This window comes from Podarcis melisellensis (assembly GCF_964234715.1).
Source record: "Podarcis melisellensis genome assembly, chromosome: 10".
Classification (NCBI taxonomy): Eukaryota; Metazoa; Chordata; class Lepidosauria; order Squamata; family Lacertidae; genus Podarcis; species Podarcis melisellensis.
Window position 1 is genome coordinate 10,749,637 of NC_138542.1, and position 13,966 is coordinate 10,763,602.

Consider the following 13,966-nt stretch of genomic DNA (forward strand, 5'->3'; position numbering starts at 1 on the left):
CCAGCAGACGCAGGCAAGGTCTCGATCGGCGATTCTTCTCAAACATGAGAAATAACACACCCCTCTTTCCTGCCTCCCCCAGGCAGGGGAAAGAGATAGACAGAAACGTGTTTACATGCTTTTATTTCTGTCTTTGCAGCGTTACAGAAAACGTGACTGCTCTCACCAAATTCCAGCAGTGTTGTAACTAACACTTCCTGTGCTTCCTAGTACAGCTCATATTATACTGTGAGGTAATTCCGGTGCTGTGCACTGTGAAATGACTGCCGTTCTGTTCCCAGAGCAGTCCCAACATTCCCATCATGTTTACACTTCAAGCTAGGACTTTGCAGCTGCATTGCTTCATTATCGTAACAATATAATGGGCGTCACTGGCCATACACTGAAAAGTTGTCAGTAAACTACCCTGCATGCGGGGATATGGGCTTATGTCTCACATTGCACTCCCATATCCCATTTACCCTGATGCACCCCAGTTCCCCCGACTGGGGGGCTGGGAGGGATACACGCCCAAGGCCTAAGCCAAGGTCTTCCTACATTCAGAAGTTTAATAAAGTTGTGGCTTAATTTTAATTCCATATAACGTCGTCAGAGTCTTTATTTCTTCCTTATGATCCCTGGGGGCTGGGGCTGTTGTGGCCTGGTCACGCAAATATAATTTTAAGAAAAGCCTCCTGCCAACGAGCAGAGATTGTTTGTAGGGACAACACTTTTAAAAAACATTTTCCTGCACCTTTTAAATATATGGGTCTACCCACAGGTGGTATTCTTTCCCCCCCCAATTAATCCTGTATTTATTAAAAAATTTTGTTTAAACAGTAAGAAAACATAGGAAATAACATATAATTTTTCAATATCCACATTTCATTCACCTCCTTGGACTTCCTCACAACTCTCGTTCCTGCATTCCAAAATCTCAAACTTTACCCAGCAATTTATTACCTTATTTAAATTCTTATAATATAATTTTCCAATATTATATCCCCAATTTTAGATAATTTAGTTCCTGACTTTTACATACTTAGTTTTAACATAGTATTTATCCAAAATTTATCTTTTCTCTTGATTACATTTATCTTCATATTCCTTCACAGGTGGTATTCTTAGCAGCTTCTGCCATCCTGCTCCTGCCTCTCTCTCTCCTACCACCCTGAGAAGCATGAAGCTGTGGACCGTCATGAAGTGTGCAGGACAAGGGCAATGCTCTCTTCTCTTGAGTGTTAAGGGGACACTACATCTCGAGGGTAAGTAGGATTCAATGTGGAATCTCTGCAACAAACAGGTCGGGCGCCATGGCAGGATGGCGACTCTGGATCCGGCAGTTGTGCCAGAGGCAATGGGTTTTCCTGGGCTTTGGTAAACCCTTTTGTCAGCGACCGTGCTGAGGAAGGCTGCACTGAGGAAGAATGGTGGGAGCCACCCCCTCCCCCTGACCCTGAATCTTCCCAGGAGCAGGAGGACAGTATAGATTTGGAACAGTGGTTCGCAGAGGGGCATAGTTCAGAAGGCAGAAGCTGGGAAATACTGGATGGGGAGCAGCTAGCAGAAGAAACACTAGAAGAGAGAGAGAGTTAACAGATTCATTCCTCTGCTCAGCCCAAGGTCAAGAAGAGCTTGGAAAATCTCAGAAATAGGGCCGGATTTAGGTTTGATGAGGCCCTAAGCTACTGAAGGTAATGGGGCCCTTTATATGTCCAGTTCTTTGTCAACATCAAATTGCTGCTGTTTTTTGTGTTGAATATACAGTGGTACCTCAGGTTAAGAGCTTAATTTGTTCTGGAGGTCCATTCTTAAGCTGAAACTGTTCTTAACCTGAGGTACCACTTTAGCTAATGGGGCCACCGTGCAATTTCTGTTCTTATCCTGAAGCAAAGTTCTTAACCCGAGGTACTACTTCTGGGTTAGCGGAGTCTGTAACCTGAAGCATCTGTAATCTGAGGTACCACTGTATGCTATATGGTAATTTATGGACCTAATAGGTATCTAAAGCCATTTGCACATAACAAAATAGGAGCCTACACAACACAAAACACTGTTGCTGTATGTAGGTTTTATTTTATTTGTTTTTTATCTTATATTTTGGAAATGTACACCCAGTTTTTTCCCTTTAATTTTTTTGGGGCCCCCAAGAGAGTGAGGTCCTAAGCTATAGCTTGTTTAGCTTATACGTAAATCTGGCACTGCACAGAAAGCACAGAGGGTACAAGCTCAGATTACAAGATGTAGTTAGTGATGTAGAGATTAATAGGGATGGAAGAGGGTGCAGTCCTTCATTGGGAGCACCACCATTCTGGTAAGATGTTTTCTTTTGTCCTTCGCTGTGTTTATTAAAGAAACTAACTGGTAAGAGATGGATGCGGGTGGCGCTGTGGGTTAAACCACAGAGCCTAGGACTTGCCGATCAGAAGGTCGGTGGTTCGAATCCCCTCGATGGGGTGAGCTCCCGTTGCTTGGTCCCAGCTCCTGCCAACCTAGCAGTTCAAAAGCACACCAGTGCAAGTAGATAAATAGGTACCGCTCCGGTGGGAAGGTAAATGGTGTTTCTGTGTGCTGCTCTGGTTTGCCAGAAGCAGCTTAGTCATGCTGGCCACATGACCTGGAAGCTGTCTGCGGACAAACACCGGCTCCCTTGGCCTATAGAGCAAGATGAGTGCGCAACCCCAGAGTTGTCCATGACTGGACCTAACGGTCAGGGGGTACCTTTACCTTCTTAGTCAATAATAACAATCTCCTTGGCTCAGGGGGTCACATAATGATGCTTACCGATGAAACATAGAGTTAAAGCTGTAGCAACTGCTTTATTTTCCAAATAAACATACAAGTTATAACAGATCAGTGGTCAAGTCCATCAACACTGCATCTTTCTGTTTGTTTGCTTAAAGAAGATATATTTCCAGGGTGGAAATAATATTTTTTTGCCTGAAAAGGGGGCTGTAGGCCAAATAAGTTTGAGAAGAGAGCAGGACTTACAAGTATTTCTAAATTTCTTTTTAGAAAATATCCGTGGCATTGAAATTTGCTATCTCTCAATGGAAACGCAGAACTCTCAGTGTGTGAGAGTGAAGATATTGAAGGACATAAATGTAAAGTCTGCTGTAAGGAAGGTAAATGCTTCATTACACTGTTGTCAAATCTTTGCCGTTTTGAGATTTTAAGAACAAGCTATTAAATGCAAGGCTGTGTATATATATATCATATATTTAAAGCACATTACTTCCTCCAAGGAATCCCGTGAACCATAGTTTACCCTCACAGATCTAAAGTTCCCAGCACCCTTAATAAAGTATAGTCATACTTTGGAAGTCGAATGGAATCTGTTCTGGAAGTCCTTTCGACTTCCAAAACGTTTGGAAACCAAAGCGCGGCTTTTGATTGGCTACAGGAGCATCCCACAGCCAATCAGAAGCTGCAGAAGCCATGCTGGATGTTTGGCTTCCAAAAATCGTTCGAGAACTGGAACACTCACTTCTAGGTTTCAATCGTTCAGGAGCCAATTTTTTTCAGGAACCAAGTCGTTCGGGATCCAAGGTACAACTGTACAGTTCCCAGAATTATTTTGCAAAAGTGATGTGCGTTGAATTGATATTGTGTACACAGCTGAGACAGCAGAAGCTTATACTTAACAATGTCCCCCTGCCCCCATTAATATAAACCAGAAAACAAGTGGTTTTGGAACGTAGGATGTTGAGGAGAACTGGGGATGAACGTTTGCCCAGGAACTTATTTCTGACCTACAGTGCTATTGGGCCACCCCAGGCCATTCCCACTTTTTGGCTCTTTGCCTTAGTAATAGTTAAACCAGGGAAGAGCTGCAGGCACCGAGTGAGACTGAAGCTATTTGAACAGGATCTGCAGCTCTGATAAAAGAGGAGCAAGCTTTTGATTGTAATTGCTACCACATTTGCAGACTGGTTCGTGTCTGTCTGAAGAAGACACTGTGGTTTATGTTTGCATTGATATTATGAAAGGACCATAATGGCCGTATGTGTGTTGTATGGGCTTAGGGTATTTCATGTCATTGTTCCCAGATGCCTATATATATATATATCATCCACAGTTAATGAAAAACTAATGATGCCTTATGCTGTTCGCTTCGCATGTCTGCCGGTCTTCACGAAAACTCTTTATTTTAAAATCGTCAGTTCTAACATACCCCCTCACTTTATTGAGTCATTTCCAGACTGTCAGGTTTTTTTTGGGGGGGGGATGGCTGTGGGGTGATTCAATGGGCAAAATTCAAATCAAAGTGTATTTGACTTCTTGCACAGCAAACCTGCTTCCAAGTTGCCCTTTTACTTTTTGGGGTACAAAAAGTGATGGGAAAATGCACTGAAAAGTGTGGGATTACTTGACGAGATGCTGTATAACCTCCCCACAAATCAATCAGAATGAATAATCAATAGATAATGGCTATCACAAAATTTGTGCGAAAAGATGCTCTATAAAGATGTCATCTGAAAAGAACCTTGAAATTCTGATCTCTCATTCATTCATTCATTCATTCATTCTGTTAGATATCATCCCTTCCTTCCAAAGGAGCCGAGGGTGCCACACACCAGATGGTTAAAACAGTACAATTTAAACTAAAATAAACACATATTTGAAACACTTGAAAGCATTTAGAGCACCTAAGAAACGTTTAAGAGCAATCACAGTTGCTAATTTCAAGGTTGGCCTGACCAGTATCTATCAACCTGGGTATTTAAATTCTTCCTGAAAGCCAATAAAGGAGGGAGAAAGACATGCACACCAGCAGAGAGGGCATTCCACAAATGGGGAGCTACCACAGAGAAGGCCCCGTCATATATATTTATAGTCAATCTTTTCATGGAAAGTGTTTTACATTTCTTTTGCGAACCCTGGACTTAATGCTGGTTTGGGGCCAGAGGTTTGATCGTTGTCCCGATTGAGCAAGGAGATGGAGGAACACCAGAGATACACCAGTGTAGATGCAGCTGGGCAAACGAAATCTCAACCACATCAAGAGGTGCGTCTGAGACCCTTTGAATAATGCTAGTGCATTCGTAGTCAGAACTGCTGCTAACCACAGCGTCTTCCCTGCAAGCAGAGCTGAATCAGGGTCAGTACTCATATGCATTGATGGAAGTGCGCAGTGGGGATTTCTGCTAGGTCCCAATGCATAGGATTGCAGCCTAAATTTCAGAGACCATGAGCTTTAAAACCTGTACAGTATCATTCGCTCCAATATCAACGAGTGATTCACTGCTGATTTCAGTGAATGATTCCTGTTTGTTGTTGTTGTCGTTTAGTCGTGTCCGACTCTTTGTGACCCCATGGACCAGAGCACGCCAGGCACTTCTGTCTTCCACTGCCTCCCGCAGTTTGATCAAACTCATGCTGGTAGCTTCGAGAACACTGTCCAACCATCTCATCCTCTGTCGTCCCCTTCTCCTTGTGCCCTCCATCTTTCCCAACATCAGGGTCTTTTCCAGGGAGTCTTCTCTTCTCATGAGGTGGTCGAAGTATTGGAGCCTCAGCTTCAGGATCTGTCCTTCCAGTGAGCACTCAGGGCTGATTTCCTTCAGAATGGAGAGATCTGATCTTCTTGCAGTCCATGGGACTCTCAAGAGTCTCCTCCAGCACCATAATTCAAAAGCATCAATTTTTCAGCGATCAGCCTTCTTTATGGTCCAGTTCTCACTTCCATATATCACTACTGGGATTCCTGTTTAACACAATGGAAATCTTTGAGCATGCTGTGATGTATATATACTAGGGTGGTTCATAAGAAAACTTTGTTTTGAAACTGCCTGCTCCAAAGGTCTTGTCTTACTACAATAGGGATTATATAGCTATATCTGAAATTTCATGCATATCCGTTAATATCTTGACCCTCCTCCACGAAAATAGCTGTTTACTTGGCCGTTTCCCTATGTTGTGAAGGCTTAAATTTCAATTCAGGGGGTCAAGATATTAACAGACATGCATGAAATTACAGATATAGCTATATAATCCCTAGTGTAGTAAGATAAGACCTTTGGAGCAGGCATTTTTTTAAAAAAAAGTTTTTTTAATGAACCGCCCTAGTGCATATATGTGAGAGCTCTCAGCTTCCTCCTGTGGAACATCTCAATATAAGATGTTGTTGATGGAAAAGTGCTATGAATGAATGAATGTTTGAAATTGCCGCATTCTCAAGCGATCATTGGATCTGAGCAACTGCCAGGACGCTGAGTTTGCTATAGTTTGCATTTTAGCAATGAGCTTGGAATGTGAGGACCTCGGGAAACATTTCCTTGGTAATTCCTCCTGGCAGCTTGCCAGTATGCCATGCCTCTTGATTATTTAAATCGTGGTGAGAAAATAGAAAATATACCATGTTCAAAAACAGGTTTGAACACATCAACCCAGTAGACTCAACAAGACCATAATTTAACCTCGTTTTGGAATCTTTCCAACATGATCTGGAAATTGCCTATAATTCCCTTGATTTTTTTGGTTTGTAATCCAAACAGGTGAAAGTGCAGTTTAACTGCTTTGAAGTCAGCGCAGGACAACATCTCCATGTGACCATGAGGACAATTCCAAATTACTGCGGAGTTAAAAAGAATCAAGAATATTATGTTGAAGGTTGGAATCCATCTTTGGAAATAAATGATGATCTTAGAGGTTGGGAGGGTGTCATGAATGAGAAGACAGAGATGCATGCTGACCAGGAAATTGGCAATTTTTACAAATTAGAACTATAATCCCAACTCTTGTCAGAACTATAATGCCTTCTTTCCTTGACCTTGGCTCAAGAGTTACAGTATATAGCTCTAAGTATAAATATACTTACAGTGGTACCTTGGTTCTCAAGCTTAATCTGTCCCGGAAGTCTGTTCAAAAACCAAAGCGTTCCAAAACCGAGACGTGCTTTCCCATTGAAAGTAATGCAAAATGGATTAATCTGTTCCAGACTTTTGAAAGCAATCCCTAAAACAGCAATTTAACTTGAATCTTACTATCTAACGAGACCATTGATGCAGAAAATGAAAGTAATAAACAATGTACTGCAGTCACACAATCAATCAATCAATCAATCAATCACTAGCTGAGCTGGGTTCCACACAATCACAGAAACAAAACAAAAAGAGGCCCCAAAACAAAATCACAAAATAAATAGCAAAAACAGATAGACCTCAGAGTAACACTCAAAACAGAAGTGTGGCACTCAAAATGGAAGCATAGCACTCAAAACAGAGCACATTTGGCTTCCAGAAAAAGTTTGCGGTGTTTAGGTTCCAAGTTGTTTGAGTACCAAGGTGTTTGAGAACCAAGGTACCACTGTATTAACAAATATGAACCAGGTTGGTTAGATTGATTATATTTAGTTGTGTGTAAAGTAGTGTGTTAAGGGATGCGGGTGGTGCTGTGGCCTAAACCACAGAGCCTAGGGCTTGCCAGTTGGAAGGTCGGCGGTTCGAATCCCCACGATGGGGTGAGTTCCTGTTGCTCGGTCCCTGCTCCTGCCCACCTAGCAGTTTGAAAGCATGTAAAAGTGCAAGTAGATAAATAGGTACCGCATTGGCGGAAAGGTAAATGGCATTTCCGTACGCTGCTCTGGTTCGCCAGAAGTGGCTTAGTCATGCTGGCCACATGACCCGGAAGCTGTACGCCGGCTCCCTTGGCCAATAAAGTGAGATGAGCACTGCAACTCCAGAGTCATCTGTGACTGAACCCAACGGTCAGGAGTCCCTTTACCTTTTAAAGTAGTGTTGGGGAAGGAACTCGATTGAGTTCTCATATGAAGGTGAATTTGCGCTTTCCAAAATAACGCACCAACCAAAACACAGCCGCCCTTCAAAATCTGCACTTTTCTGAATTTTGCATTGCAGTTCTTCAGCCAAGTAATTTGTACAAAACTGCAGGTCCTGGGGCAAAGTGTGCCTACGAATTCATATATGGGTGCAAGTACAGTGGTACCTCGGGTTAAGTACTTAATTCATTCTGGAGGTCCGTTCTTAACCTGAAACTGTTCTTAACCTGAAGCACTACTTTAGCTAATGGGGCCTCCTGCTGCTGCTGTGCCGCTGGAGCACGATTTCTGTTCTCATCCTGAAGCAAAGTACTTAACTTGAGGTACTATTTCTGGGTTAGAGGTGTCTGTAACCTGAAGCATATGTAACCTGAAGCATATGTAACCCAAGGTACCACTGTATTAGGAAAATTGCTTTTCACAGATGTACTTGTTAGGCAAAACATGCATATTGGGAGAAATTCTCACCACAAACCCTGACGAGTTTTCATGAAGACTTTTAAAAATAAAAACGGTGAGCTGATCTGGAAATGTGGAGAACTGAATTGAAGATTAGAAAAAAAAATCTCAGGGATTGGGAGACACTGAGATTGATAGATTTGTCTACTCCTAGTATAAAGGACCTATAGGGTGGTCCTGCCATGTTAAACCACAAATGCCTAAAATAAACAGTAGCACGAAAGGGCAATTTTCATTGGTATCATAGCTAGGGACGAAATAATTAAACCTCTTCTCCCCGTTCACTCTAGTCCTGGTGAAAATCAGCTCAGCTATTTATTTTTTTAACAAATCTTGATGTAGTTTCTAACGATGCATTGAGCATCAAATCTCATTTGACCCTAATCGGCTTCTCAGTAAGACACAATCAGAAAGCAGAACTTATTGTGAAACTCCATTTAGCGTTTCCATCCAAGCCAAGTAACCGATTTACTCATGCATTTCTTTTTAGGAAGTGTGTTCTGCCTGACTTCCCTTATTTACAGCATTTGGTAAATAAAAGAACAGAAAACTCTTTCCAGCTGCTGTATAGTTTGACCTCCAACGCGTAACACTAAAATGCTTAGCGTTTCAGTCAACCATTAGGTTGCTTTTCATTTTGTTGCATGAGAAAAAAAAACCCAAATAAGTTGTAAATAGACTTTTAAGAAGTATCTTTAAAAGTGGGAACAAAATCAAATAAATGTGTGGCCAAAGAGCTTCTATCCCATTATGGGAGACTGTGAAACAAACAATAGTTAGATGGGGTGGAGCTGGGCATGGGAAGAGAGGAACTGGATTAGACCAAAGGCCTATCTGGCCCAACATTCTGTTTCCCATAGAATAATATTATTTATTTTTACATTTATTAATTTTATTCAAGGGGTGAAAGGTGGGGTGCATGGTTGTCCTGTCCCCATTTACCAGCACAACAGCTCTGTGAGGCAAGAAGACAGACGTTTCAGAAAAATAAATGATCTGTTTTGAATTTTGCAGATTGCAGAAACAGTGATGTGGAGGAAAATATTCCAGTCTGTTTTGGTAAGCGGAGGTCCGGGAGGTCTAAATTACATGCACTACATCATGTAGAACATTTCCTTTGTTTCTGAATTCTAATAATCATAGTTTGAAACTAATCTGAAACAGAAATGCATGCTTTGGTAAACTATTATTATTATTATCTTTATTATTTGACTAGGATGTCCGTACTCTCATTGGAGAAATGTGGGGCTTACTCCTAGGTAAATATGGACAGGAATGTAGCCTTGGTGATGCTAATACTGATTGAAACCAAATGTCAAACCCAAATAGCAATCAAATCAGTCATGGAATTCCGGATCTTATATTGACTCACATCAACAGTAAAATTAAAGCACAAAAATTTGTTAATACCATTCTCTCTCCCCTCCCCCCCCCACTCCAAGTTTCGGGCATCAGAATCGTTTATGATGTGGACAGAGCGAGAAAAACCATTTTAGTGGATATTTCAGAGGCTGTTGAAGGCACAGATTATTACGTTCGCCTTTGCCACCAGTGGTTTCTTTGTGAAGATGTGGGTCCAGTCGCCTTGGTAAGTGTTTGTAGGAAACTGAAAATGGTCCACTTAGCACATGGGTATGAAAACTAAGGCCTGGGGCCCAGATCTGACCCAATTGCCTTCTAAATCTGGCCCACGGATGGTCCAGGAATCAGCATGTTTTTACATGAGTAGAGCGTGTCCTTTTATTTAAAATGCATCTCTGGGTTATTTGTGGGGCCTGCCTGATGTTTTTACATGAATAGAATGTGTGCTTTTATTTAAAATGCACCTCTGGGTTATTTGTGGGGCATAGGAATTTGTTCATCCCCCCCAATATAGTCTGCCCCCCCAAGGTCTGAGGGACAGTGGACCAGCCCACTGCTGAAAAGGTTTGCTGACCCCTGACTTAGCAGAAAGAAATGGAATTTCCTATGTTACTAAAGACATCCAAAGACCTACTATCATTTTGTACCATGTTCCTGATGAAGAGGCCATATTTGGCAGGACAGATGCATGCAATGTTTTGTCCTTTGTTGCTCTCTGTTTTCCTATCCTTTTCTCTTCTTTTTCTTCCACCTTTCTCTTTGCTCTTTTCTTCCCTCAATGCTGCCAGCATCTTGGGACATCTAACAGTGGAGGCTGGTGTGCCTTGAGACTGGTAGGGGGGAAGGCAGAGAAGGCCAACAGGAAGCAGAGCCAGAGCCAATGATTGTTGTTGTTGCTTAGTCAATTAGTCGTGCCTGACTCTTCGTGACCCCATGGACCAGAGCACGCCAGGCACTCCTGCCTTCCACTGCCTCCCGCAGTTTGGTCAGACTCATGCTGGTAGCTTCGAGAACACTGTCCAACCATTTCATCCTCTGTCGTCCCCTTCTCCCTGTGCCCTCAATCTTTCCCAACATTAGGGTCTTTTCCAGGGAGTCTTCTCTTCTCATGAGGTGGCCAAAGTCTTGGAGCTTCAGCTTCACGATCTGTCCTTCCAGTGAGCACTCAGGGCAGATTTCCTTAAGAATGGATAGATTTGATCTTCTTGCAGTCCATGGGACTCTCAAAAGTCTCCTCCAGCACCAGAATTCAAAAGCATTATTGGCCCAGGCCTGTGCAATGATTCTCTTGTCAGAAGAGATTCAGCAGGCGCCTTCTGTTTCAAACTTTAAAAGCCTCCTGAAAACTCTTCTATTCCATCAGGCATATACAGGCCATTAAGAATACCACTTTCCATAACTGTTGATGGTCCCCATTTTGATTTTTATGTGTTTTTATTATATATAAATAGTATTGTAAAATGCTTTTGTATTTTTTCTTAATACAAACATAGCCAGCATTGATAACGTTATTCTCCATAAAAAGAATACATGGGGAATTTTCTGAAAGGTTATTTACTGTGCAGAAATACTTGACTTATTGCAGGGTATTTTACAATTTCAGGTACAAGGGAAGGACTTGATGAAACCAGTCTCTTTACAGTACACTCAGTTGTTGCCTTGTCTATGTATCGAGGTAAGAATTTTCAACATGGTTGGACATGTAACCTGGTTAGAAAACGCAGTTGCTAATTGAAGGAACATTATTTCTGAGAGCGAGGGAAAATCCTTGAGTAGGAACACAACCAACTACATGAATGCATTTAGTAAAGAGAGGCTTTGTAGATAAGAATTTATTCAAAAATAGATTTTGAACTATCTGGTTATTTGAACTAATGGATCTTCCTGTTTGGATTGCAGGCATGGCCAGCGATCCCCGACGCACAGAGAACCCAGTTGTGCCCATTTAAAAATGGCAAGTAAAATATGGTTTTTTTGCTCATTTGAATGGACGCTATTCTGTCAAAGAAATGATTGTTAAGGGGAAGGTGAAATCACAGGTAGCATGATAGTAGGCTATCCGATCTGTTTTTCGTCTAAATTTTCCACAGATGTGTATCCAGATTTCTGAATTTTACCTAAAATACTTGTCCAGCATATCAAAAGTCCTTTAAAAAATGACAATAACAGATCATAGTCCTGTGTCTGCACTCTCATGGTAGATAGTAACCAGTGCCAGATTTATGTATACAGTGGTACTTCGCAAGACGAAATTAATTCGTTCTGCGAGTTTTTTCGTCTTGCGAATTTTTTGTCTTGCGAATTTTTCGTCTTGCGAAGCACGGATTCATATAGGAATGCATTGAAAATCAATTAATTCGTTCCTATGGTCAAAAAAAGTTTAAAAAAGTACATACATTTTCTAAGACTCTGGGGGACAACTCGAAGAAGGTTCCTCTTCCACTCTTTGCTTCTTGCTGAAGAACCTGTCCATGGTCTGCTGCTTCATCCACCTTTTCAGCACCTCCCTGAAAGACAACATGACCCTCGTATCAAAAGTGTTCTCAAGGTCACGTGTCAGGTCCTTGTCAGGGTGGTGCCGCTGTGCAAAAGCCTGCACATCTTTCCACTTCTGGCAAATGTCCCTCAGTTCTTTCTTCTCCTTCTTCCTCTTGCCGGCCTCTGCAGCAGCAGTCTTCCTGGGCCCCATGGCAGCACAGCTACCTTCGCAACCCCCCCCCTTAAAAAAATCAGTGCTTCACATCCAAAAAATTCAAAAGCACCAAACCTCCTAGAAAACACCCCAAAAAGTTTTAAAAGTTTAACTTACCAAATAGCTGCAAAATAAGTTATGAGTTGCTATGAGTTGCTCCTCGAAGTCAAGTCGCAACTGCACCTCTTCAAGCAATGCACCCTGGGTATTAACGGTTTTAAGAAAAAGGAAACAAACTTGCAAGATGTTTTCATCTTGCGAAGCAAGCCCATAGGGAAATTCATTTTGTGAAGCAACTCAAAAAACGAAAAACTCTTTCGTCTTGCGAGTTTTTCATCTTACGAGGCATTCATCTTGCGAGGTACCACTGTAAGCTGAACAAGCTACAGCTTAGGGTCCCACTCTCTTGGGGGCCCCAAAAAATTAAAGAAAGAACAACAACTAGATGTACATTTCCAAAATATAAGATAAAAACAAATAAAATAAAACCTACATACAGCAACAGTGTTTTGTGTTCTGTAGGCTCCTATGATGTAAGTAATGGGCCCCGCCTGCTAGGCTGCTCCCTAAAATATCACTGGTTTGCTCCTTTCTATATATAGGGTTGTATTTCACTATTAATATCCTTCTTATTAATTGTATTTCAGTTCAACAATTACTTTGATAAAATACACATTTGTTATGTGCAAATGGCTTTAGATACCTATTAGGTCCATAAATTACCATATAGCATATATTCAACACAAAAAACAGCAACAATTTTTTGTTGACAAAGGACAGCTGGACATATAAAGGGCTCCATTACCTTCAGTAGCTTAGGGCCTCATCAAACCTAAATCTGGCGCTGATAGCAACAGAGCCACATCTCACTCCCAGCCAACAAAATGGTAGGTGCTTATATCTAGCTACCATTGGGGAGGAGTTGAGTTCAGTATCCCGGACACTTGAGCTATATAATGTGCTTTTACGCAGCCTTCATTTCCCTCCTGTGTTGCTTTCAGATACCAAGGCCCTGTGGGACAACGTTATTTATAATCCCAGCACAAAAACGCTGGAATGGGAAGCAGCCTGCCCTGTCCACGTTACTGTTAGCCTTTGTCAGCTCATGAAGACTAATGATCAGTGCGTTGATCTAGAGAACACGGCAAATATCGCTGCAGAGAAAGTAAGCACCAAAGAGCAAATATATGCACTGGGTCTAGTATTTCTGCATGTAGTCATTGAGTGGGAGGGCAAACGTGGTTTCACCTGAAGACAAACTGTGAAACAGTAATTGGCCAAAATGCGTTGGTCTCCTTTGAAAACAAATTTCTTTATTCTTTCCCCACAAAATAGAATTTTTTATTGCTAATTTTAATAATATATTATTTCATTCTGAAATAGGCATTCTGAATGCGTTTGAATACAAGATATGTTACTGGATGTGCATTTTGGTACATATTATTTATTTATTTATTTATTTTAAAAAATTAACATTCCAAATTATTACAAATCAAACCAAATTACTTTAATTTAATACAATTTCTTAAAATCAGGTTTCCTGCTCCTGTTGCAAACGTATGTCGATCATTTCCTCCCGTAGCTGCATCATCTCTTATTTAATGTCCAATTGTCAACCTTCACTTGTTGTTAGTCCGTTCTCGCAGCTGACAACATTTTTTTTCCACCTTACAAACAGCACCTCTGCTACATTT

At 41.5% G+C, this 13,966-nt stretch overlaps 1 protein-coding gene across 2 annotated transcripts in view; it reads left to right on the forward strand.

The window, feature by feature from the left end:
- The window catches only part of IL17REL (interleukin 17 receptor E like), a 48,987-nt gene that overhangs the window by 20,259 nt on the left and 14,762 nt on the right, over positions 1 to 13,966 (forward strand). For both annotated transcript variants that reach the window (XM_081929083.1, XM_081929082.1), the window contains 8 exons: positions 1,095 to 1,244; positions 2,995 to 3,104; positions 6,477 to 6,591; positions 9,233 to 9,277; positions 9,661 to 9,806; positions 11,184 to 11,255; positions 11,480 to 11,534; positions 13,274 to 13,437. In XM_081929083.1, coding sequence (XP_081785209.1) covers positions 1,095 to 1,244; positions 2,995 to 3,104; positions 6,477 to 6,591; positions 9,233 to 9,277; positions 9,661 to 9,806; positions 11,184 to 11,255; positions 11,480 to 11,534; positions 13,274 to 13,437 — 857 coding nt within the window. The remainder of the gene's footprint in view (positions 1 to 1,094; positions 1,245 to 2,994; positions 3,105 to 6,476; positions 6,592 to 9,232; positions 9,278 to 9,660; positions 9,807 to 11,183; positions 11,256 to 11,479; positions 11,535 to 13,273; positions 13,438 to 13,966) is intronic.